The sequence below is a fragment of the Manacus candei genome, unplaced genomic scaffold (assembly GCF_025592945.1).
Source record: "Manacus candei isolate 608988 ecotype Guabito, Panama unplaced genomic scaffold, ASM2559294v1 h1tg000057l, whole genome shotgun sequence".
NCBI classification, from domain to species: domain Eukaryota; kingdom Metazoa; phylum Chordata; class Aves; order Passeriformes; family Pipridae; genus Manacus; species Manacus candei.
Genome location: NW_026138105.1, coordinates 9117567 through 9144319, shown reverse-complemented (window position 1 = coordinate 9144319; position 26753 = coordinate 9117567). Strand labels below are relative to the sequence as shown.

General features: G+C 42.0%; 1 protein-coding gene across 1 annotated transcript; it reads right to left on the bottom strand.

Moving 5' to 3' along the window:
• Positions 1–14036: 14036 nt before the first annotated feature.
• On the bottom strand, positions 14037–25323 carry CDH26 (cadherin 26). The gene is made up of 15 exons (XM_051803090.1): positions 25291–25323; positions 23359–23436; positions 23152–23274; positions 22539–22700; positions 21195–21342; positions 20418–20584; positions 20125–20253; positions 18829–19014; positions 18399–18667; positions 18129–18271; positions 17723–17956; positions 17039–17266; positions 16336–16460; positions 14910–14993; positions 14037–14237 (listed from the first exon to the last, which is right to left on the bottom strand). Exons 1-15 carry the CDS (start codon positions 25321–25323, stop codon positions 14037–14039), a joined length of 2310 nt encoding a protein of 769 aa, XP_051659050.1.
• Between the last annotated feature and the right edge of the window lie 1430 nt (positions 25324–26753).

The following is a 26753-nucleotide window of genomic DNA, read 5'->3' as shown; positions in this document are numbered from 1 at the left end:
TGTAACATATGTTAAACTGCGTTACAGTATATAATGTTAGAGCAGTATCAAGTCCTCTAACCATGAAAAAACTCTTTGCATTAAAGGCCATCAAAAGCCCTCTTTGCTCTGGGATTCCACATTCCTTTAAGCCACCTGTAGTGGCCTTGCAGGTTACAGGTGTGTGACTGTTGTCTAGTCCATTCTCCTCTCCTGATGTTCAGGTGTATTTTGACCATTCTTACAGGCAATTTGTTTCCATATTAACATTAGAAAACTGACCCTTTTCATTTTCCCTTAATGAAGGTGAAATGATGCACCTGTCTCTCCATAGACAGGGACAACAATTAAGTGCAACATATTGGAAAAATCTGGTTGTCCTTGTCTCTCCCTCAGTTTTCTCTTTACTTCAGCAAAGCAGTCCAGGTTTTTGGTCCCCTCTGCTGCCATTTTAGTCCCTCTCCTATGACTTCTCTTCATTTTATCAATAGTTTTACCAACGCATGAATTTCAGATCCAGAGACAATTTACTTCAGCTGAAGTAAATACTTACTACCTGTATTTTAACAAGATTGCATTTATTTTTTATTTTTCTGTAATAACATGGCCTTATTGACTGCTACAGAATTTATGGTCCACTATAACTCCCACAAACCTTCTGCATTATGATATGTTATACACTTTTCTGACTACAGTACTTAGCAATTATTTGATTGGATTTCATCTTGTGTTTGTCTTGTACCTGGTTTGCCAATTATTCATGGAAAACCTGAGCCTCATGATGAAAAGATGTAGGATGTCTAATACTTCACATGATCAAGTTTGCTAAGGAGAGGAAATGGTTCTGTAATGCTGCACCTGACATCAAAGGCTTTGGATTTGCTTTCCAGACCTCTTAATAATTTCCTATTAACACAAAACTTTAAACAAAGAAAATAAGTGCTAAATGCCAATCGAAAGTGTTGCAAATTATTTGCTGTAATGTGGCTCATAGACCAGGTTAGATTTATAGCAATGTCAATATAGGAGGGATTTTTAAGCATCATTATATACTGTGTTCCTGTTGATGCTTCTCCACTTATTGCTGTGGTAATACATTTGGCACAAGGGACATATATAATGCTAACATTTCTATGATATACATATCCAATAAAAGCTTTTTCAATTTCATTATTTCGACAGGCAGATTCCATTAATACATCCACAGCAATAATGTTCCTTTTCTTCAGGATCTAAGAGAAGAGGATTATTAAAAATTACAGACAAGACCCCCATACACTTAATCTCTCCAAATTCACTTTACGGTTGCTGTCAACATCAATAATATCAGACAGTATAATCAGGCTTGTATAAAACATCAGAACAGTATATTTTCCAAATGGGATTTGTTTCCCCACCTAACAGTGCAACTGTTTGGGTTTTTGCCTTTTTTTTGTGTGTCAGAAACTGGTGATCCCAAGTGCCTGTGGAGAACAGATGTGCTGTGTGACAGCCAGGCTGCAGCTCCTTCATCTCATCCCATTCTCCACATTGTACCCTTGGTCCAGCTTTCCTCTGAATCTTTGGAAACCCCCATTTTCATTAAGACATTCTGAAAAAAACCCTCATATTATTTTCATATTTATTACTTCTAAATCAAACCATGCCTGGTGATTTAATCTTTATTTTTATTGATATTATCTTTTCAATATCACTATCCACTCTCATTCTGACCAGCCTTGTATGGAACATTTATAAAATCAGTTTCTGTCATGCCATTGAAAAAATAACTGTGTGCACCCCCTTTCATACCAGATTTACCAGTTAATCTATCTAACAAAATACAATTTATTTCTTCCATGAGGTTCCTGAAAAGTCAAGCTAGGTGTGAGAAACTGGAGTTTGGTACTGGACTCTGATATGCTTTTCCAACAGTTCTATGAGTTGTCAGGCAAAGATTACAAAGATACAGGGACATTTGTGTCTTAAATCTAGAGTGGTTCAAACTGGGAAGTGACTTAGACACTGCTAAATGTTGTCTGTACAACCGGTTTGCAACAGTGTGTTGGTGAGTAGGGGTTGCTGATTGAAGAAAGGGCTTTTATTCTTTTATATTCTGGGGTTGTCTACATTTATTGCAAATCTCTCTGACAGAGGAGACACAACAGAGAATGGCTCTGGTGTTTGAGCAATAACACGTCGATAGCCCACGTGTTTAATAAGTGCCACAGGAATTCTGGTCCCTGATCCCAGCACAGCCAGGGCTGCAGTCACACATCCTGACTCCTCTTCTCCTGATGCCCAGTTTGTAAACCCTGAGATGGATCTGTCAGATATGTGCCTATGGTCACAGCTCAGAGGGGTGAGTGCACAGGCTGACAGGACACTCATTGAACTGATCCACAGCTGGTGAGCCCCTCCTCTGAGGGGGGAATTCTGCACGTGGGCACAGGGGCTGCCTTCTTTTCTCTGGTTAAACAGGCACCAAGCCTGTCTCTGCTCCAGACAGTGAGTGCCACCTGCTGTACCTCCACTGCCTGGGAGCTGCCAGGAATTCACAACTCAACCTGGATACACCTGAACAAAGAGAATCCTCTGCAGCAGCACAAAAAAATACTGCTGCACCAAAACCAGTGTCTTAGTTCTGACCTAAAATCTGTAAAACTTCCCATAGGATAGATGGAAAATAGACTGAAATTTCTATACAAATATATGGAAATATGGTTAAGTAGTGGTTCTTCCATCAGCTACATGGTCATGCAAGTCTTTTAAGAATTAGAAGTTCAGGGAATCTAAAAGGCCCTGGGTTTTTTTGCTGAAAGCTCCATAGATAGGCTGTGGTCAAACCTTGATTAAGAACGGAAAATATAAATAGTGAAGAAGTTGACAGTACTGATATTTACCAAATAAAACCTGTTTACATTTCTGATAGTCATCTCAGCAATGCAAAGCAAGAAAAAGGGGTTATTAAGGCACCTCTCGAAATTTTCTTACGAAGAGAAACTTCGTGAGTAATTCTCAGAAAACGTGCTTTGTGTGGGTGCAACAAACCCTTAAGTGACTGTGAGAAGACAAATACTAGGAGAACACAGGAGAAGCTGGATTTATTAATGCATTTAATATTCTGTAATATGCCAGACAGCGTTATCATTTTGCATCCTTGGAAACAGCACTGTGCTCTCAGGGAGACAGAGAACAATACAGAAATAACAGTGAGAGGGTTCCTTGACAAACTCTTACCAAAGAGGTTATGCAAATGCACAGTGTTCTGCATGAAGTTCCTTTTCCCCAGCAAAAAGGCATTTCTGTGCCAAAAGAAGACAGGTATGACCTCTCTGATGGGTGAGACAGGACAAAGGGATTCCAATCAGAAGCCAGAAATGCTGGAGTTTGACTAAAAATCAAAACCAGTTGAAGAAAGGAATTCTAGTCAGTCCATTGTCCTTTGAATTTCACTCCAGCGGGAGATTAGAGCCTGGAAATACACTTCAAGTGACTGCCCAGGAAACTTTGCAGCTGTTCTACAAGAAGGATTTGCCTGTAAGCAAAAAGATCCAGGTTTGCCTGCCTTGCTTAGAGTCTGAGCCAGTGACCATAGAATTAATAATATGATTTTTCTTACTTCAGAGAGCTTCCATCCAGACAGTTCCTAACGAAAAATGAAACACTTGAAATTAAAAGGAAGAACAGTTCAAGGTCAAAAGATTTTCCAAGTGATGAGCTAACACACTGGGACTATGTATACCTAATACATATTGATCAGCACCTCATGAACGAAGGATTTGGGATGAATCCATACTTTATTGCAAACCTTTCTTCCAAACTATTAGATTTTTGTGTTTATAGACCGGATTTGTAATTTAAGGGAAGGATTTAGGAGCCTAAAGGATGTAAGCACTCAGCTGTTTATGAAGTTCAATGGCATTTGAGTGTCTGGGTCCCTCAGGCTCCAGTCTGAATTCCAGCTCTAACTTATTGACAATAGTCTTTCAGTTCAGAAAGCACAAAATGGTTGCCCTTTACAGTAACAGAATATTTGCTTCATAGGCATAACAATAATCTAGTCTGTCTTCCAGGGACTATTTTGTGGTCACAATCAGGACAACTAACACAATTTAACTCAATGGAAAATTCAGCTCTGTGCATGTGGGAATGCTGACTCTACTGTAGGTTTAGAGTCACAAGTTCCTGCCTGCAAGACAATATAACCTGCTCCTTCTTCTCATACCCCAAAAACCTTTTCACTCTTGTCTGCTCCCTGACCACATCAACCCAGGCCAGAAATGCTTCCTCAGCATCTCTAACCTGAGCCTGATCCAAGGCTTTATTCCCAGCTCCCTTTCCCCAGGAACTGATCTGATTCCAGAAAACACCCCAGTCCATCATCTCAGTGCTGCTGTCCAGCTGTCAGAGTCTAAATTACATCTTAGGACATAAACCCACGAGTGAGGTGTGATGGAGATGGATCTGCAGTGGTGGGTAAAGATCCAGTTTGTCCTGTGGTCTTTACAGGTAGATTTTGCAGGAGTAAATTCTGATACATTCCTACATATGCACAACAATATCTGCATGTAGCTCCCCCTGCAAGGGAGCTACACTTGGTGTGGGGTCTGGAGAACGGAGCAAACAGGGCTTAGAGACACATCCTGGTGTCCTGAGAGCTGGGCTGCCCATGGGGAGGGCCCAAATGCCTGCTCTGTGGTTCTTCATGTCAGATAGAGGATATTAAAGTTCATAGCTGTCATTGCATAACATTCCTTGACTACCAAAATGTCTCTTAAAAAGTGCAAAGAGACAGCAGGGAAATAGGATGCCTTTGCAATGGGGCCAAAATAAGGCTGGAGGTAGCTCTGATAGGAATATTTAATGTCTCTGAGTTGCTCTGGCAGCTCAGCACATCCCTTTGACACAATGCTACAAACAGTGATTACTGCTTGTCTGAGGGTGTAGGGAGGGAAATTCTGAGGCAAAGTTAATTTATATCTTAAAATAGTTTCCTTTTTAAAAGCACACCATGGTAACAAAATTTCAGGATTGTAATGATTAATGTCACCACACTGCACTGACTCCACTGCCTTGTAATTAAATAGAAGATAGTCAGTTGTATAGTGCTTGAATATGATAATGGTTTATGTATTAACTCATTCACCTTGCAATTTCTTGACCTATTTTTCATTTTTAGAGGCCATAATGATGGAATGTGTACAGTAGCAGAGACTCTAAGAGCAGTCCCTGAGTCATCCTGGGGGAAGGAGAGGCACTGTTGCTACTGGCTTTGTTTCAGCCTTTCTGATAAACTGAAATTACAACCTAGAAGTACATTTTCTGAGGGCTTTCTAAGCACTCCAATCTCAGTAAGGGACTGGATACTTCATTCCCAAACTGTGGTTGTAACAATTTGCCATGAACCAAACAGCAGCTGAAAAGGAAAAGTGGGAGCTCTGCTATTCCTTTTGTTGTGAGCTGCCACTTGGTGATTATAGAGTTTGAAACACAGAAAACACTTAAACTCCTGTTCAAACACACCTTCCACCCCTTCCCTGCTAATCCAGAAAGGATAGAGAATGTAGTCTGCATTTTGAGCATTAAAACAGAATACCCAGTAATGATGTTAAAAACCACCTACATTGAAAGGTCTTGGGATTTTGAATCAGCAGACGTGTGTGTTTGGGTTTTCCACCTGTTTCTGTGAACGTCTCACTCTGATGTTTGCCAAGTGTCTTGCACAAACTATTTGTTAACCATGGAAGTTCAAGATGCTGAAACAAATCTCGGTCTTTCAGAGGTGTTGAACTCCCCATTCAAGTCAAGCACAGGATTGTTTCACCCTCATTATGGTCTTGTTAGCAAATATCCAGCAACCTCATGGCAGGGTGTCACTTTTCCTCCTCATTTCTCATGTAACTGGCTTCTCTACATGAAAGCACAGACTATAAATAATATTGGATCTTTAGCTTAAAAAATGCATATCCTGATGAATACCCTGATGAATATTTATTCAGCACATTAGAAATATCATCCACGCCTGGCTTTCATTTGGCTAATAAACCTGAATATTGAAAAAAACTTAAAGACAATATTTATTCAGCACATCAGCAAAGCATCAGCTGAGGAAACTTCATATTTCTGTTTGGGATAAGTACACACATCCTATTGCTGTCCTCTGGAAACACTTCATAATCTTTGGAGGTATTTCTTTGGCACAGATAGGACTGCTCCCACTTCACAGCTGGAGAGATGTAGCAGACAGATTTATGGCATTTAATTTCCACTAACTCCAATGGAGGTAGATGCTGAATAGTTCAGTAAAATCTGACTGCAAGTACCTTGCCCAGGGTCACAGAGGAATCCCCTGAAGTGGGATTTTCAGAGTTATGGATCAGCATTCCTGATTTTCCCCTCCTGCTGAGGATACTTTATTTTGAGTACCATGACTGGGTGTACACAGCAGTATTACCCTGGGTTTTCAGATCAGACTTGAGCCAAACCTTCCCCATTATCCATCACACTGTGGTGGTATTTGCCCTGGATCTTCAAGCAAGAAAACTGAAATAATTTCTTAATTATTGACCTTGGCAGTGCTTCCCAGCTGCTGTGATGGATGTGTGCTCCCCTTACCTTTTCCTGTTCACTTGGACCAAGATGTAAACACGAACTGTCTCCTCCATCTGAGGTCCTGAGTTTCTTGGGAAGAGACACTGCTGTGTCTGGAGAGGGGTTTTGCAGTTTGAGCCTCTTCCATGCACGGAGTTGCTCTGGAGACACAGCCCCTCCCTGGTGCAGGGATGCCCGTGTTTGCCTCACTCTCTGCCCAGGACAGTTCTCTGCTAACAAACAACATTAGGCCTTTTTAGCTTTAGTGTTTAGTCCCTCCAGAATCCTTGATTCTTGTTTATTTCTGTTTGGATTTGAAGAGATTATCCTTTATACTGTGATTTCTAAGCATATCTGAATAAGTTGCCCATATTCTACAGTCCAGACTTTCTCATCTTTTGACATCATTGGGAAAGTTGAGCTTGTTTTTTCCAAACTCCATGTGTTTGTCTCCTATAAATAAATACTTCTGAAAACATGCTCTCCTCAGCAAGACCTGGTTCCTACTGTGTCCTGCTGGCATCTGTAAATAGACTGTCCTGGTCACAGTCATGGATGCTCTGAGCAAGAAATGTGTAAGGCCCCATCCCCTCCATTTGCTCCATTTGATCACACCAGCTTTGCCAGAATCATCCCTGATTTTCTCTAAAATAGCAAAAAGAAAAATCAGCCATTGGAGTGGGAAATTCTTTCCACTGTAGATGGAAATAGGAATTCACTTGTCACTACTGCTTTCAAATGAATTTCTAAATGAAAAACCCATTTATACTGTCAGTACTCTGACATGGAGATGACAGGTTCTGTTGGTTTTCCATCAGTTACAGCCTGTGTCAGCAGCTTTTCAGGATCCAGGATACACTCCAGTTTCTACACTAAAAGCCATTTCTTTATGTTGTCTCTTTGCTAGGAGCAACTGTGAGTGCTGGTGCTTTGTAATATGTTTATAATATTTTACATATAAAATTCTGCATCATGTTCTCCAGAAGATTTGTTGGTGCAGCTTTCACAATCATCTTGTATTCTTTTCCACACCTCTTCTAAATGCAATTCAATTAAATAGGTTGATGGTGTTTGTATTAATCTAAGTAGCATTTTTGGCAACATGACAAGCTGAACTGGACTGAGTTTTTGTGGGTTTATGATAGTGCTGGCTATAGCTGATGTTTCTTAAACAAAATGTTTGAAAACAAAAAACATGGATGTTTTTAAATGTGAGATTCCCATCTCTGGCTATGTGGAAGCTATTCCAGGCAGGAGGCAAATATTACAGGATAAAAAATACCCTTCCACAGATATCCTGAAAAATAAGATGAAAAAAATTCCAAATCACAAGTAGCAGTTCTGTGTCTAACTGCTAATGCTTTTCTTGTGGAAGCACCTTGAAGCCCTAATTAAGGACTAAAATTTCTTCTTTCAGGCTCTATCAAGGACTAAAAGATGCCCATACAATACATAGATAAGATTCATTGATGCTTGATGGACATCAGGAAGGATGGTGAGGTGATCATCTCCAGTTCTGAAACAGGTAAGTTTAATTTTTCTACTTTTATATTAATATGTTTATGTTCCCTAATCTCAGAAATTTTATCACTTCCTTGGAATTAATTCAGAACTTAGAAATGTGGTGCTTGCCCTGCCAGCTGTTTACAAATCTCCCTCCACAACTGAACTCCTGCATCCCAGAGCTGATTTGCAATAACTCTCCTAACTCAGCTCTTGGCCTTTCTGAAGGGGAGGCTTCAACTCTGACATTCTGTGGCACCTTGCAAGTGCCTAGGAAAAAAAAAAAAAAAGGAATGCAGAGTCTTTCAGCATCTGCATAATCAGGATTTGACCCAAGGGCCAAGGAAGTGTTTCTTGTTTAATTGCATTTCTCCATGGTTTCACTTCTGGACAATAACCTGACTGTGACAGGCAGCAGATTTCAAGTTAGGAAATTTATACTAATCCCAAGTACTTTTATAGTATCAAAAACTACAACACTATCAAATGTCTCCCTAAGCCTTGATTTGGGCATTTTGAGACACTGACTGAAGAGAGGGAAACAGATCTACCCAAATTTTTGTTTCTTCTTTGAAATATCCGTTACCACAGAGTCTGTTCTGCTTATGGGATTTACAGGTTTGAATAGAGAACTCTGTCGATGGGATTTGTAAGTTTGAAGAGTGAAAATATATCTCAGAATATGTAAAATGCTCAAATAGAAACTTCCCTATTGAAATGCTCATATTGAAGTTGCAAACATAAAATTTTTCTGTGCTCAGAAGAGTTCACCTTGCTGGTGTAAATGGATTCTACCATATGCTCTATACTTTAAGAAATTCCTTGAATAAAACCCTTTTGAAAAGCAAACAGGCTGAAATGAGCTGACAAAGTCCAATACAGATACAAACATAGAGATATATTTCCTATCAGTCATTGCTGCTGTCTCTTCATTGGAAAAAAACAGTGGACAAAAAGAAAGATTTCTGTATAGTGGACATAGATAAGTGGAAAAAATCAGAATATCTGCTTAAGATTTTTATCTTGACCTTCTCACATCCCTTTTCCTCAGCAAGTGGTACTTTCCTTGCACGATGCTGATGAGGCAAAGCCTTTGTCTTGAGAAAGAAAACTCCTCTCCACTGACTTTATCGAAATACACATTTTTGTAAGTAGCTTTGTTTTCAAATGGGGTATTTGTAATCCTTCCTTAGTTTTACTTCTTGGTACCGGCAGGTCAATAACTGGTCTACTTATGCCATCTCCTGGGTAATTACAGAATTGTTTTCACACAGGAAAAGCCTCTATCAAGAAGCATTAACAATTATCAGTGCCTTGGAATAATTTGCTAGTTGAATCCCTGAAGTAATTTTCTTTCTTATTTTATAGAATTTAGAACAATTCAAAAACTACTGAATTATTAATAATGTACCATATTCAGCTATTATGAATAATCAGGAGATTGTAGGAAAAGGATCTTTGTAATTGTGGTCCCAACACAGTTACATAGTGAAGTTGTGGTTTACATTTTTTTATATTTAGTGAAGTTGTGTTTTACAAAAAAAATACTTTTTTATACTGCTATTTTGCTAATGAGAGCCCTGTTTTCTCAAAAGAGTGGGTTTTAATCTCTCGGGGATGATCAGAAAGAAGGAACAGATGTTGGCTGTGTTGCATAATATGTTACTGGAGATATTTGTGCTGTGTGACACTTCATTTCTGATGTAAATGGTAGAAGAACCTACAAAGAGCAGATGATGTTATTTGATCTTCTGGTTATTTTAGCTTTGCTTTCCATTCATTCAATCACTCTTACCAAATCTCACATTGGGTAATTACACCTGTCTAGGGTACATGGGAAAGGTTGAAGGGCCTCCACTGGCTCCTGTAGCCTCATTTTGCTTCATTTTCCATGGTATAGAACGGTTTTCTTGCAAACTGGGCTTGGCTGCAGCATCCTCAGTGGGGCAGGTGGCACAGACAAAGCAGAGGAAATCTAGAGGTTTTTCCTCAGAGCAAAAAATGTTTGGTGAATCTGAGTTTCAGTTCACACCTCATAGGGGTAACTGGAAATTTTAGATTCCTACCCCAAGTGTTAAGTGAAACAAAGTGGGCATCTGAAATACTAAATATTCATGTTTTTCAAGCGCCTTCTATTTACTGGTCCCTAAGAAATGTGCATTCAGGATAGAATTAAGTGATTACAGAAGACATTGTGAATCACGTTCTTCTGGGCATCCAGAAAGTACCTGCTCAGCCCCAAGTCAAGGGGTTGTGTTTCACTAACAGGGTTAACACAAGATGTTTCCATTGTGAAGGCTTCTCATCACTTTTGAGAAGTAGGAAATAATGAGAGTGTGAAGAGCAGGAACAGCACAAGGAAGATGCACAGCATCTTCTCACCTGTGCTTTGAGTGTGCCTTCCCTCGATTTTCCCTAATCACCAGTTTTCCATCCAAGTGCTATTACAGGCTAAAATAGAAAGCCACACTGGAATGGTATAAATCTCTGATTTTTCTCAGTCTTCAGCATCAGCACATGTTAAGAAAGGGAAAGCCTATTTTCAGGTTTTTTGAAGGTGACTGTGGCCTTTGAACTCAGTTGGGAAAGTTTGCCACCACCACACGTGCTACAATGTCTGTTCCCTGCTTGCTCTCAGAAAACCTTCAGAAAAGCCTCCAGCTTGGCCCATGAGTTTTTTAAAACACCAATCCATCACTCTGCTACTAAGTGTTTAATTATTAGGATTGTGAAATACAACACCACCTAAGGTATTAAGAGAAGGAACTAATTATAACCCTCTCAGTATGTGGTTTCCCCTTCACTGATAGAATCTCTTGTCATTTATTTGTCCTTTAAACGACTTCTTCTGATACCTTAATCAGGATAAATGGATCCTTCAGAGTGGAGAAAATGACCCCAAACTGGCACAGAAAGATTTGATTAAAACTTATACTCCTCCTGTGGCAGCCCAAATATCCCAGGGGATCCCATTGCTCAGCAGAGTAGAGGAAATAGCAGAGAGGGAAAAGCTTTCTGTCTGAGAAAAAAAGACTTTATCACTGATGTGCTGCCACCCCCTCTCCGTAGGACCAGCCTGTGATCAGTGCCTCTTGTTTCCTTTAAAACTCAGTGTCAGAAGTTTGGTTCCAGCGTGATTAATTTCCCCTTCCCTGATTGTGTGTCATTTGCTTTTAAGTAAGATCTTTATAAATGAGGCAAAACAAAGACAGAGATGAAGACTGTGCGGAGATAAACATTTGTGCTGCTGGGACTCCCACTGACTCGGGCCCAGCAGGGGTCACAGGTAATGGGGATTCACAGGGCTCTGATTAGACCTCTCGCTGTGAACAGGTAATTGAAACACTAGAGCCCGTCACCAGCAGTTAGGGAACAGCAAGCCATGGAGGTACTTAGTTTAAAGCAGATCCTGAACAAACCAGAGGCTTCACACACTCCCTGTGCCTCTGACTGAACAAAGGCCGAGCCGAGGCCGTGGATAATCCAGGTTGTGTTTGCACAGAGGGCACAGGCCAGCCCTCAGCAGGGGCTGCTGCTCGGCCATTCTGGGGGCACCAGCCACAAGCAGTGGAGCCTTGGGAACAAATGTGGCCAATTGCCTGGACTGAAGGTCATTCCCTCAGCCCAGGTTTGCTGCGAGGCACCGGTGGAAAAGGGTGTATGTCCAGCAGGGACATCGCATCAAGCTCCGTGTAAACCTTTGGAAGCTCCCTCAGTGACTGGGAGTCTGATGGTTCCCTCTCTGCCCCAGTGGAGACAGGGCAAGAGCAGCTTTGAGGCCCAGACCTGCTTGGGGTATCACGTCATGACGGTCTACAACATCTTCGTGAGGGGGAGAAGAGGGGCAGGCACTGATCTTTGCTCTCTGTGACCAGGGGCAGGACCCAGGGAATGGCCTGAAGTTGTGTCAGGGCAGGTTGAGGTTGGATATTAGAGAAAGGTTCTTCCCCCAGAGGCTGGTCGGGCACTGACCAGGCTCCCCCGGGCAGTGGGCACAGCCCCAAGGCTGCCAGAGCTCCAGGAGCATTTGGCTGATCCTCTGGGTGATCCTCTGATCCTCTGGCTGATCCTCAGGGTGTGGCTCTTGGGGATGGGCCTGTGCAGGGCCAGGGGTCGGACTCGATGATCTTTGTGGGTCCCTTCCAACTTGGCATATTCTGTGATTCTGGGATAATATTCATTGTGATCTGTGGCACAAGTCAACCTGCTGCCTCTAACACTTACTTCTTGGTCTGTCTCCTGATGGAAACCCCAGCCTCACACAGTTATGAGCCACTCACTGGCCAGGTCTCCTGAATAATGTCTTTAAAGGTGTGATTGACACAAATGTGTGATGCAGGGAAGAAATGTGCTGATTTATACCTCATTTTCACTTCTTAGTAATCATTGTATCTCTTGAAAGCCTCTGGCATTAGCAACTGTGGGTCTGATCACATGTAATCTTTGGTGACTGCACACATGGTGTGCTTCAAACCCAACACAAGTTTACATGAACAATAAACACACAGAATATTTTCATTATTATTTTTAATCTTGCATAATTTTCAGAATAAATAGCAAAACACAGCATAATTCTAATTCAAAACACAGCATAATTCTAATTTTAGCAATATGGTTATCATTTGCAATAAAAACATCACCTCAGTCATAAGCAGTGCTGCCAAATCATTGACCTGACTTGAAGTGTTCCACTTGGAATTATAGGTTAAGGTCAGTTTATCACAGGAGTGATTTATTGTGCAAACAAATCTTGCTGCTGGCATTTAGGAAAATGTAGCTGCCTGACAGTCAGCCAGATTCTTTTATCACACTTGACTGAAGTTTCCAGCCCTGAATTATTAGTTAATAATATCTGAGCAAAAGCATAATGCATTGTTTAAGTAAACTTTGAAACAGAAAACCAGTGTCTTAGCTACTAGACTTAGTGCTTACCTTAGGCAACGCATTTTTCTCTCAGCACAGAATTACAGTAGAACAGAAGTAAGATTTGTGACTGATCCACCACTCACTGCATGTATAACTCACCTAAAGGCAGAATACTCTGTCCTGAACTATTCCCCCTCATCCCTGTAGTGTAACACAACAGTCCTGGTGCCATAACCAAGCATTGGTCAATCACACTCAGTCAGACATGTCCAAACCTCAAAATTTAAAAGTAACACACCTGTGGTTTCCTAATAGGGAAGTTTGATACTGTCCCTTATTTATCATTTCCCCTGTTTAATTAGTGATGCTTGAGGAAACCCATGGATTTCCTCCTCACAGTCACGTGTGACTCATTTGGAGCAGGTAGTTATTTCACCAAGAGAAATAACCATATCTTGTCTGCCAACATTTTCTTAGCGAGTGTTTACAGCAGTGCCATAATCCCAACCACCAGCAGATGCCAGCACAGCACACAAGGACCAAAAGTGCCTTTTCCTGCTCGAAGGAAGGATGTGCAGACCTCTCCTGTCCGTGTGTGGGTACAGTCACACGAGAGCAGAAGTTCCTTCTCCTCCATGTTTCAGTGTCATATAGACAGAAAAGTCAGGTCAGATCCACATGGCATTGTGCAGAAGTTAATCTTGGATTTAGAAGAGAACACTTACTGGAGAAAGGACTATATTACTGCCCCAACAGGTTCAAAACTGGCTTATTTCTGTACAGGACTTTGGCTGGAATTTCTAACCTAGTAGATCTGGGTTTTTTTCCTTTGCATAATAAATTGAGGATCCTTAATATCAGATCTTCTATTTGTGCAAGTCTGCACAAATATGCCAAAATCCTTCCATCATCTCTGCAGAGTAGACATGTCACATTCTTGGCTGCCCTTGTGCAGACAGTGCAGGCAGGAGGAATAAAAGGCCAGGTCCTCGTGGTGCAAACACACTGCAAAGCTTTTCAAGGACAGATGGTTCTTTTTTCTGAAATTGTCAGTGCTCCTGCCAGAAGCCTTTGCAACACCATAAAGTAGTCACATTATTCTGAAATTAATTGAATTATGTAGATCTCTTCTGACAGATTTCTTCCAGAGTAGAAAACCCTGGTCCCAGAGTGTTCAAAAAATCAACAGGCAGGTCTTCACTACCAATGGAGAGAGAGCAGGGGGAGTCACTTTGCTCTAGTTCTCCTTCCTCAGAGTATCTGCAAGGTTCATCAATGTCCCTGGAATCTTCTAGTGTGGTTTGGTGATACAGTTTCTAAAGAAGGGAACAAACAAGGCACGTCATCACAGAAGCTCCCTTCTAAAAATTAAAGGAATTCATGGTATGCAAATCAGACAGGTGAGCCAGGAAGTTACAGGGAAGAGTATGACCCTTCCTCTGACAAGGAGAAGTTTTACAAAACTCTCAGCTGAATAAGCTCCAGAGCCTGAACTTCCCCCAGGGTACAAACGAGGCAGAAAAGGGCATTGGATGTGCCCTGCACCAGAGAGCTGCCAAGGGAACCTGACTGCCATGGCATGGGGCATGAAGGGCAGGTCTGTGAGTATGCAGGGCTCACACAGGACATGGCAAGAGGAATTAGAATTTCCCTGATGGCACAGAAGTGCAAGAGCAGGCAACCAAACTTTAACCCTGCCAGAGAAAGCATTTTAGCCCCACTTCTAAAGAGCTTTTAAAGGTGATGGATCCCAGCCTTGCAGTAACTGCTGGTGACCAGCCAGAAGGAGCCAGAAGTCTGAGACACAAGATATTTTCAACAAGGAAGAGCCTTGAATGTTTCCCATCAAATATATCCCTTGCTTTCGATGCTTCTGAGGTGTGGGCTGAGAGCAGCTGAAGCCATGGCAGCTGTCCAGGTTAGAAAGCCTTTTCTCCAATGCTAAAAAGCCAGCCTGACACAGGAGGAGTTCAACATTCATTTCTTACCCAACCCAGTGTTTTTTCCACTCTCTGTATGAGGTAACCCAGGTGTCTTGCTTGGAATATCTCGTAATCAGTGAAAAGGCAGTTCTGGAAGACAGACACAGGATCTGAGGTTTGATCTGCATAAAATCACCTCCTAATATTTTTTTCAGATGCAAATAAGTTCAATTATCTTTCTCTCTGCTGCACCTCTTGTGCTGCCTTCTTCAGTTAAATTGCAGCTTATTCTGTTCAGGAACTGTTTCTCCTTGGGAATACAGTCTCCATGCATACATGGAGTCACCAACTGTCAGCATTCTTCGTCATCTGCAGTAATTAAACATCTTTCTTCCTCTAAATTTATAATTTCCTTTTCGTTAATGGCACCAAACATGACCTCAAATCACATGGGGAATCCTAGCTCCTAACTATGATCTGAAGGATTGAGGAATTGGGTTCTCACATATATAAAAAAGACTATTTTACATTTTCTTTGCCTGCTGTAAGACACAGATTGTTCTTAGAGTCTCTTTGTGATCCCTATGTACTTATAAACAAAACACAAAGCAATCACCTACTGATGTAGACCATAATTTTCTTTCTGGTATTCTTTACAATAAAAAGATAATATAATACAAAAATCCACAGTAAAAAACTCAGAAGTCTTCAAACCCCAGAAGTACATCTTACAGTCACAAAAATACTCATAAATCCTGCCCACACTTTTACAGTATGTTAGGTAGAAGTTGTTGACTAGCATGTTTTTGGCAGAATAAAATTTTGTGCATATCAATTCAGGTACTGTGATAAGAATTTCAGAAGAAATTACACTTCCTTATTTTCTAATTGAATGACATTGTATTACTCTTCCTACTGTTAATAACACCAGACCTCATTCTTGGGATACCAATGTCTGTGGTATAAAAAAGGGCATTTACATCAGGAACCAGGCAGTTACCTCAGCAATCCCTTCTTTTCCAGCCTCCACAGACACAGGGGTTGGAGCAGCATGTTGTGCAATATCCAGCTTAGCCTGCACACAGGGAGAGGGCTGGTGTTAATAAGGAACTGAACTGGGCTGGGAAGGATCACACTTTTGCAGACTATTCCATTTTTCACTGCCATTTAGTCCCTCGTTGAACACACTGCTATGTGTGTGTTAGTGTGACAAGAGATACTGTGCTTCCCATCTACTGGATTCATCAGCAGGATGAGCCACCTGGGAAGGTCCTGCTGATACTGAAAAATGGCAGGAGTGGTAATAAGTCTGTCCCCAGAGTGGCATTTTCCAGTCCATGCAGAACACCACTCCCCAGATATGCTTAGTGGCAAAACCCCTTTATTTTGCTCAATTCCAAAACCAGAGGAAACATAATTTCAGAGATGATTAGTTGCAGGTTCAGCCACACAGCACTTGTGGGGTAATGTGAATACATGCTTTTGCACTTACCTGAGAAAAAGAACTTCTTCTCTCTTCATTATAGCTGATTAAAGTCTGTTCACCTTCCTGAGGTGGAAAAACAGCTTTGCTTTTAGAGCCTGACCCGAGACACCGGCAAAGTAGAATGTTGGAAACTGTGTAAACAAGGAAGGGAAAGGAAATGGGCATTGTGGACAGATGGGTATGGCTCAACACATGGACTGGTGAGGGACACAGCCCAGTCCCTCAGGAATCTCCAGCAGTGCAGCTGTGCAGAGGGAATGCTTGGCTGGAGCAGGAGCCTGCTACAAACGGGCAAGCTGCTGTTTGCACAGAGCACTGCACTGAGCAGCAGGCAGAATAGGTCACCCAGGTAACCAGAGCAATAGTGCTCAGATAATCCAGTCATTTTCCTTCATAAAGAATCCATAGTTCATCTCTCCAGCATTAACCAACATGAGCTGCTACATGTAACCCCATGAGAGGAATTCATTAATTCCAGTTTGGCAGTACACAGTTAATGTCAAAAAAGTCAAGTATTGAATTTTATTAAATGCAAACAAGAGTATTTACTTTGTTGTACTACAGAGTTCAGCTTAATGACAAGTTGTATTTTCCAGTCATCATCTAGACAATCTATAATCATAATTTTAGTAGATTTTAGTTCATGAGCTGTAATTGCATGAGACCCAATGGGCAGATGACAGATAATCTGCACACATAAGTTACTTACCCAGTATTAATAAGAAAGCCATCAGTATTACTGCAATGGCACTGCCTCCAAGCCCCACCACTGCTTGTGGAACTGGTGAATCTTTACATGTATGTCCATCTGGACAAAAGCAGAGCCTAATGTGCTGCTTCTGCCTTGTAGAAAATCCTTGCCTGTCCTGAATAATGATGGGCACCAAGTAGCTGCCTTGTGGGAGGCTTCTTAACATCAAAAGTTCAACTGACTGCCCTAAAAAGAAGACAAGTAAATTATTTCAAGACTCACAGAAAGAAGTCTGATATTCTACAGTCCCTTCTGTTGATAATCAAAGAGAAACTTAAGATACTTTATCACCTCACTGACCCTTCTGTGCAGAGAACTGTCCCAGTCTTGCTGCATTCTGGCACAGCTGCCCTGATAACCTCAGAATTCATTAGGTAATTAATCAAATGCAGAAGTAGTTCCTCAGCTTCCTACTCCCCTTTCTGCTCATTGCTTCTGGTCCTGTCCTCAGCAGAGAGGAAGACTAATGTAATTTTTTTTCAAATTGCTGCAACTTCATATTTTGAAAGCTGCTCTTCCACATCCTTTCAGTCTCATTGAAACTCATCAGTGACAAACTATAAAGGTAAGAGGCAGTGAAGTAATAGAGGGTACACAACTGGCAACAGGCTTCTCATGAGGGACATGAAAGGAAGAACTCACCAAAGTTCCTTCCTAAAGTCCAGTTACGCTTCACATCTTCCAAGTCCTCCTCCAGCTCAAATGTAAATGGCCCCCAATGTGCATGGACCAGAGCAGGTTTAGCCTGTACAATGAGAGCTGTCCCTTTTTCTGTGTCACACACATCCAAAGAAGGAGCCAGTAATGATGGCATACGGTCATTAATGTCAGACAAGTACAGCAGGATTGTGCCAGTGCCAGTCTGTGGGGGAAAGCCTGGACAGGAGCAAAGGAAACAGAAAACCCCTCACAACTGGGCACTGACAAACACCATTCATTGGCAGGATCTCTCTGGTTTATCCTGCTAGTCACACATAACACAAGTTTTAAACATCAGGGTGTTCTATTATCCAAATACTGCTGGGCTGTTTTCTGACTGGCTGCTTACCCTGAGCAGTAGCTTGAACAATAATGGTGTACAGGCTGTTGTTCACAAAAGGGGATCCTTCATCAAATTCTTTTGCCACAGTAAGAACTCCAGAATTCTCATCCACACTCAGCCAACCATCTGGGTCATGGGCTAGTTCATATCTGAACAGTAAAGGGGGAAATTACAAGTTTTGATTTTCAGTGGATTTTGGGTACCAAACTAAACTTGAAAACCTCTTTAAATTCCTAAACTTTTTCTTATTCTGAGAATTAGAACATCTCCACTTACTTTATCTTAGTTGGCACATCATCTGGATATGTGGCAGAATACTTTCTAAATACCCTCCCAGGCTTCATTGAATCTTCTTTTTGGACAATAAGTAGAGGAGGATGGAACTTAGGAGCACGTTGTGACTGTATGACCTTGATGTTCACCGTTGTGTTGGTGGATTCTAGGTTTGAGGTCATCACAATGCCATTTTTACACATGAAGAAAGGTTCTTCATTTGCTACAGAAATGACAAGTCTCATCTCAGAGTCGCTTTCATAGTTGAGAGGCTGAAAACCACAGACAAAAGTGTGATTAGCATTTCTCACCTTTGGCTTGGCACTCACTTTAGGTTACCTGGAACTCAGAGGTGAGGCTCAGCTAAAACACTGAGTACTGCTCTCATAATCAGACTGGCCACACTACATGTTGCCATGTCACAGCTCCTTACCTTGATAATACTCAAAATGCCCTCATTTGTGTCTGGATCTGTCTCAATGGCAAACTGTTCCTTCTCATTGCCCTTTGCTACTCTATATTTTGCTCTCCAAGCTGGAGTGATGGGAGAGTCTTTATCTTGCACTTGGAGCCGTAATACAGCTGGATGTTCTTGTCCTGCTGAAACCTGTAGCTGATACTGGGAGGAAAACAAGAAAATATGGATATTTATTTACTTATTTTGGGTAATCTCTTCACAATGGCTTAAGCTTTTGATGGTGCAATGTTGCCACCAGCTTGCCTAACTAGGACTCCAAAGACAGGCTGAGAAATGCCAATGAAATCACCTAAGGAGTGATGAGATCGTAATAAAATGTGATTTGTTCCTCTTTATTTCTTAATATAAATTGGTCACTGGTTGAGAGCTGAAAGTTCAGACTCTTGCCTTATAATGTATAAACAGCACTGTCCTTGCATCAGAATTTTTCAGAATGCAGTGAAGGATGATCCATGTACTCAGACAGAGGGAACAAATCACAGCTGTGAGAAGGCTCAGAATTTTACTAGATTGGAGTTAATGCTGATGAAGCACAGACTTCTTGTTTTTGCAGGTTATTTAATTTTGTTCCCTCAGGTCTTCCAAACAGCACTCTGAGGGTAGGAGACCTACTATGGTAACACACCAATGAACACATTTGCCCTTGTAAGTGACTTTGTACACACTGTTGTAACCTGGTATCCATTCTTACCATCTACAACTCCAAATATTTACACATTCCAGGGCTTGCCATGACTCAGCACTCTGCATGCAAGGGCTGGTTTTGGCTGGGATAGTTAATTTAGTGGATTGTAAAATAGAGTAGATTGTAATTATAGAATGGTTTGAGTTGAAAGGGACCTTAAATGCCATCTAGTTCCCACCCCTGGCCATGGGCAGGGACACCTTCCACTAGACCAGGTTGTTCAAAGCCCCAACCTGGTCTTGAGCACTTCCAGAGATGGGGAATCCACCACTTCTCTGGACAACCAGCACCTAACCTTCCCAGATGTTAGACTAAGCTAGTCTGTCACCTTCCTTCTGCTACCAGTGAGACAAAACCTTCTGGTGCCACACACAGAAAACTGGAAGTTTGTACTGCCCACATTTTAAGCGATATTTCTTCTGACACATAAATCTCATTTGCACATGTTTTGGCCTAATGCTGCAAGTGTCTGAGAGTTCCCATTTCCACTGCTGAGTGCATTTAGCAGTTTGAAGGACTGACATGTATTTAGAAAGGCTCAGTGAAGGAATGATGTTTTCCCTTACACTGTCACTAGTAAACACGGGGAGGTGGTTGTTTGCATCTTCAACAGCTACATTCACTGTTGCAGTAGATGACAGCTGGGGACTTCCCTGGTCACTGGCTTTAACCAAAAGTTTGAAAGAGTTGGCAGTCTGAAAAACAGAAACAAGGAGATTCCAAAATCAGTGCAGAAGTAGTTCCCACATTTTGCCAGTCACAGCGACAAAGCTGGATGTGACTTCTCCTTATACCTGGTAACGGTGTAATAAACACATATCATGCATTAAATTATGAGAAACTGCCAAATATACATCACCTGATAATCCAGGCATCTTGACAGAAGTATTGATCCTGTGCTAGGATCAATACTAAATGTGAATCCATCTGGAGTGGGCACTTGCATACTCATAGAATAGGACACCTGGGAATTCGCAGTGCCGACTTCATCTTTGTCCAAGGCTGTGACTTGGAAAACTGGCTCATCTAGGAAGAAAAATCCAGATTTTAAAAAAGTGTTTAATCTCAGCATGGAGTTTTTCAGGCCTGTGTGCAGGCTCTTAAACACACAAGTCCTAGGACAACCTGTAACTTCTCCTGTGGCTGTGGTTATCCCTGAAAAGACTCTGGCCCCTACAATTTCATTTGGGTGGCAAATCCGCCTCAAACACTTAGTGCCACACTCTTGATTTTATTTTATAAAAAACATTTATTAGTTTTATTATGCCAACTTCTGAGGAGTTGACACCATGCCCACTACACACCCAGACTAAGTCTTTGTATTTCTTAACAGTGTCTGACCACCTTCTGTGAAGCAAAGGGCATGTGCAGGTTCCAGATCCACAGTTCAGATCAACCTGCCAACATCTTGGCTTGTAGACAAGAAGAAATACCTTGGGAGTTTTTCCAGAATGTCTCCAACATTATGCTAATGTACACTGAGGTTAATCAGACACGAGGGTAAAACATAGAGGTAATCCCTAAATCCAGGAGTGTTTAAATAAAAGTAGGGAGAAGAACAGATTTAGTAAGAAAGGGACAAAAACGATGAAGAAATTAAGAAGGGAGCAGTACCCCTTGTTTGGAAAGCACTTACCTTTCCTGTGGTCCTCTCCTATTGTAATGCTATATTCCTCCTTGGAAAACTCAGGTGCATTGTCATTAATATCTTGGATGTTTATCTTGAAAAACAAAGGGCGGTCCAATTGTTCCCCAGTCTCTCTGTCCTCAATATCAAAACGTATCTACAGGTACAGCAACCCAGATATCAGAAGGGGCTGAACAGCACCGTTTAGATATCAAACAGAACAAAAAACTTGCAATTTTGAAGCTGCTTCAGTCAAATTTTGGGCTTTCAGACACATGCTTAAGTCATTATTTCACCTTACAAAGGTAGCAGATTCATAATGATCATCCTGGGCATCAAAGAATACTTTTTAAAGTAAAAGAAGATGATTTTTTTCAGGAGCAGAATCTGGATTATTGAAAATGGCTGCCCAATATAAAATACATAAATATCCTCAGGGCCAGACAGAAGGTTTTCACCTTTGCTTCCCAGTTCTGCAGTATTTATTTAAGGAGTGCATTCGGTTTTCTTCTGCTGCATTTCTAGGATATTTTGGCTCCATATCCATGGATGTGCAGGGGATTCAACTCTGAAGGCTGAATCCTCCTTTGCTAAACTTAGTTCTGCTTTAAAACCCAGCCCTGGAACAGTCTTGTGCAGTGAGGGGGATTACAAAGCTCTCCAGAATTTATCTTTTCATTATGAAAGGCAAGACCTTGCACTGAAAACCACATGAAAAGCTATGATTTGGGTACAGTTAATCCACAGAGACACAAATAGGGATCACCACAGAATAAACATAAGGAGATCACAACTGAAAAATTTTTTTGCAAGAGGAAAACAAACCCACACTCACATATTTCATTCATCACACTACCACATTTCTTTCATTACAGTTACTGCTTATGAACACTTTTCTGCTTTTTAAGGAGAAACATATGCTTCCTGTTATGTAAAGTTACAGCAATACATCTTTGCAGCTCCTCCAGGATTATTTAGATTTTTTTTGTTTCCATCCTCCTGATCAGGAGGTTCTGTGTTTAAACCTCAGTGTTCTGGCCATATAGCTGTAACATACTTTGAATTTCAGGACAGCCTCTAAAGTTTTAGGTTATGATCAAGGGTCATACCAAAAAGAAAACAGAAAAGAAGTGTATGGATATTTATGGATGTTCAAAAAAAGAGATTTAGAATCATGAGTGATGAGGTTACTGGTCTCTGCTGAGGCAATCAATTTAGCACTTATTTATAGGTTCAAGATAAGAAAAGGAGGTTATAAAAACACACAATATTAACACAGGTGTGTCTTATTCTTGTGAAGGATTTAGTCATGAAAAATCAATTAACCTTTGCAAACAGTTTAAAGTGCATTACCAGAAACACTGGGGTCTTCTCCCTGTCGATGGTGCGATGTACATACACGTGTCCATTCACATCATCTTCTATGGAAAACAATCCAACCTCTGGGGGTTCATCTACCCCAGGTCCACTGATTAAATATTTTAGTGACGTATTAAATGATTTTTTATTGAACAGCTTTTGAAAAGAGAAGTAGAACAACGCAATGTGAGCAGGGAGGATGGAACAGAAATATAAAATACTTAGGCCCAGCCCTCTTTGTGCCCACCTTCTCTTTGCAGATGGGCCTTGCTTGCAGGCTTGGTCTCACCCAGCCCAACAGCTTCCTGGGCTGCAGCACCACCACTCTGCACAGCTCTGGGCCATGATCCTCTCACCCCTCCCTTTCCAGAATGTTCTTTTCCCTGAGTGTCCCTGCAGCTTCCCATGGGAAGGAGCAGTACACACCTGCCACTTCCCAGTTCTACCCAACTCTGTGCAAATAAGACAACTTTGAACAAGGCAGCTTTTTAAAAAGTTGCCATTTAATGCACAATTCTTGCCCTCTCCTCCCTGTGGTATTTTATTATACAACCTGTGCTGAGTAAGTAATGACTATTCAAGAAGAATTTTTCCTAAGAGGTTGTACCTGTCCAGCATATTTGGGGAATGGTCCTTTGTCCTCCTCTTGAACATCGATGGTGGTGATAACCCAGGTCCTTTTTGTGCGCTGGAGAGGACGCAGACTGTCCAGCTCATAAGAACCCACCCACTGCTGGATAAAGAGGTGTGTTCAGTGCCCCTGTTCACCCATCAGCCATTGTGTGGCTGTTATTATATAACACTGACCACAAACCTGAATGCTCTTCCCTCGGGTGGCTTGTCCTAAACGGGAATTTTCAATTTCATGAGAAAAACTGTTGGCAGCAGTAACCTTGTGAGAAAAGAAAAGTGACTGTGAGAAACACTGATATGTCATGTAGGAGGAGTTTGCCTTCACAGAAACATATTGATCCAGTTTTGACAGTATTGTATTGAATTGTATCTAACCCTGGAAACTCCACAAATGTCATCTATCCCATTCCAAATGAGTCACATGAGAGCTGGGATGTCATTCCTCTGGTCAGGTGAGGCCAGTGCCAGACACATAAAATCACTGCATCCATGCAGACACCAGTCCATGGCATCATCTCTATGGCTTTTCTCAAACCAAGTATCTCTACTTTTTAATAACCCTGTCTTTGTGTCTTGGGCTCCTTTAGAAGTTGTCTGGTATTGACAGGACATAAACCTACTTCTGGGAAAAAGAGTTAAGTCTGGGGAGTATTTCAGGGTCTCAGGTGTGACTCAAGGTGTTCCAACCAGCTGATTTACCAGAAGGTGAACACTGCACAGAAGTCTCTGATCCAGATGAGTAAAATAAATCAGTGAGAATGGTGATTACACCCACATCAGCAGGATTTGCCCTTTCATAAGCACAAGCTTCCTGCACCAGCTTCAAACACTTTATCCTGGTAGTCTTTCACCTCAAAGGACCATGACCATGCTCAAATTACACTAATGCCCTCAGCTCACAGGTAACTCAGACACTTCTCCCTTTCTTCAGAACTCTTGGGGTTTATGACTTATCGCATCAATTATTTCCAAAAATGGAACAGGTCTCTGCTTGCCTAGACTTGGGTGAAGATCAGGCCTTTACCCCATGACTTACTTCTGAAGAAACAAAATATTTCTAAACTTGCCATGGTTATACACCTGCCAAGAAGAAGAGATCACCAGTAATGCCTTGGAGTTACTCAGAAGCTGTTGTATATCCAGGGAAAAGCTCTGTGATGTAAAAACAGCAGGCAAGGCTTCAACTCTGCCCTTGCAAGTCATCTTTATTAGCTTTGCTCCCAGTTCAGCTCTGCTGGAACCCCTGAAGAAGCTGTTTTACCCTTTGGGTACATGCAGCACTTTTAAATATTTTGGAAGTTTTAAGTGTGTATTTTATGGCCTCTCCCCCTCCTCTGTGTGCTCCTGCACAGCAATGGCTCAGGGCAGTGCTTTATCCACTCCAGCCACAGGTACTGCTAGAAAGGAACAACCCAGGACAGGACCACAAAACCCACAGAAAGACTCATGGAAATGCCACTGAATTACTGGAGGGATGATTAACACAGCAGGGTCACCACTGGGCACCAGTGTGCTCGGCCAGCTGTGAGTGCTCTGGTAGCCAAAGCAGGAGGAGCAGAGGGTCCCCACCCCTGGAAACCACCCCCCTGGAGACCTGAACCCAGTTCCTGGGACAGAGTAGCCGCCTGTCTTGGAGGCACCACACGAGGACAAAGAGAATCCCAATCACACAGAGTGGTTAAGGTTGGAAGGAACCACTGGAGGTCATCTAGTTCAGCCTCCTTGCTGAAGCAGGTCCCCTCAAGCACATTCACAGAATCACAGAATATGCTGAGTTGGAAGGGACCCACAAGGATCATCAAGTCCAACTCTTATCCCTGCAAAGGACCATCCTCAAGAATCACACCACGTGCCTGAGAGCATTGTCCAAATGCTGCTGGAACTCTGTCAGGCTTGCTGCTTACTCAGGATTGTGTCCAGAGTATCTCCAGGAAAGGAGACTCCATCACCTCTCTGGGCAGCCTGTTCCAATGCTCAGTCACCCACACAGTAAAGTCCTTCCTCATTATTATGTGGAATGTTCAGTGTCCATTTTCTGCCCTGACAAGATCCTGGCTCCATCCTCGCTCCATACCCCCCATGCAACCAGATCCCCCCCCACACCCACACCCACCTGCAGGAGCAGCAGGATGAGGAGCAGCTCCATGGGGAGCAGTGGGACCACGGGGAGCCTGGGAAGGTCGTGCTGTGGGAGGTGGGAGCACCCAGGTCCAGCAGAGCCGGGTCTGTGGAACGTTGTGTGACGGCTCCCACAGCCCAAAGCTTTTAAACCAGCCCCGGGAGCTGCCCCAGAGGCCTGGGAGCGTTTCCGCCTCGTCCCACAAGGTGAAAGAAGATGAATTGTTGTTTCTGTAAGACTGGACCAAAAGAAAAGCTCAATCCTCCCGTGGTGTTGGTTCCCTTCAGTCAGTTTGCAGCTGCCACTTCCACACCCAATAAATGGGCCATGGCTGCAATAAAGGTAAACACGTGTCTTGTTTTGCCATTTCCTAAGAACTTCTCAGTTATCTGCAGAGGGTAAACAGGAGCTTTACCTTCAATGGAAGCTGGTTTTATCTGCCACGCCCAGGAGTTTCTGTGACCTCAGATTTTGAAACAAGAGCAGCTTATTTGAAAGCTGAGATCACCACCACCAGTGTCCTGTTGTGCTGAAAAGCCATCACACCAGGGTGAAGCTGTGTACCTGAGGCTGAACTTCCCACCCAGGGGGTGAAAAATACCTTCCACATAAAACTACATAAAGAAGCAGGAAATTAAAAATTAAGTCTGGTAAAATCACGTAGAAAGAAGACAGAGAGTGGCAGAGAGTATGGGGAAGGTCCTGGCTTTGGAAATAGTTCTTACAGCATTTTCTATTCTCCTGTGTTGCTTTTACTGGGCATAATGTGTATTCTCTTTTAGAACTGGAAAAGATATTATATAATATTCTGGAAGGTGTGAAAGGAAGACTTAGAAAAGAACTGATCTGCTGTTCAGGCAAGAAAAAATACGTGTCAAATAAGCCCCAGTGTTTTGAGCAGCAGTGAGTGTGGGGAGGAAGGCAGGCAGGGATCTTCTGAGACTCACAGATACCTGTAACAGGCTGAACCAGCAGTGCAGGGCTGGATGGGTCAGACATCAGGAAAATCTCAAACAGCAAGACTGTTCTGCTTGTACAATTCTTGTGTGGTATGTCACAGTGGGGTTTTGTAAAGCTTAATATAAAGATTACAGGAACAGCAATGCAAAGGGATTTTTGAGCAACAGGTAATGCCATTTTCCCCCTTTCAATCTCTCTCCCTTCATTTTCCTCTTGATGAATCTCAACTGAACATATGAACAGTGAAATTAAGTTATACATATCCATGGATATTAGAAATATCAGAATGTGATTCTTTGCATGAATCCACCCACGGCTTTGCTGCTCTTTGGATCATGTTCTGTGTCCTGCAGATTGTAACAGAAAATGCTAAACTTACTCATTAGTGCATTTTAAAAAGAGGTATGGATGTGATGAAGTAAGTTTTTCCTATTATTTGCACCTTACCACAGCCAAGACAGAAGTGACTGCCAGGTGGAGTAGAAATACTTGTATTT

What these genes read in the sequence shown, in the direction of transcription:
- CDH26 (XM_051803090.1), bottom strand. Translation starts at nt 25,323, where the DNA reads ATGGAGCTGCTCCTCATCCTGCTGCTCCTGCAG. An exon ending in GATGTGCCAACTAAGATAAA is followed by an intron (nt 18,272 to 18,398) that starts GTAAGTGGAGAT and finishes TTTACTGTTCAG; the next exon opens with ATATGAACTAGCCCATGACC. An exon ending in GGCTTTCTTATTAATACTGG is followed by an intron (nt 16,461 to 17,038) that starts GTAAGTAACTTA and finishes TTGTTTACACAG; the next exon opens with TTTCCAACATTCTACTTTGC.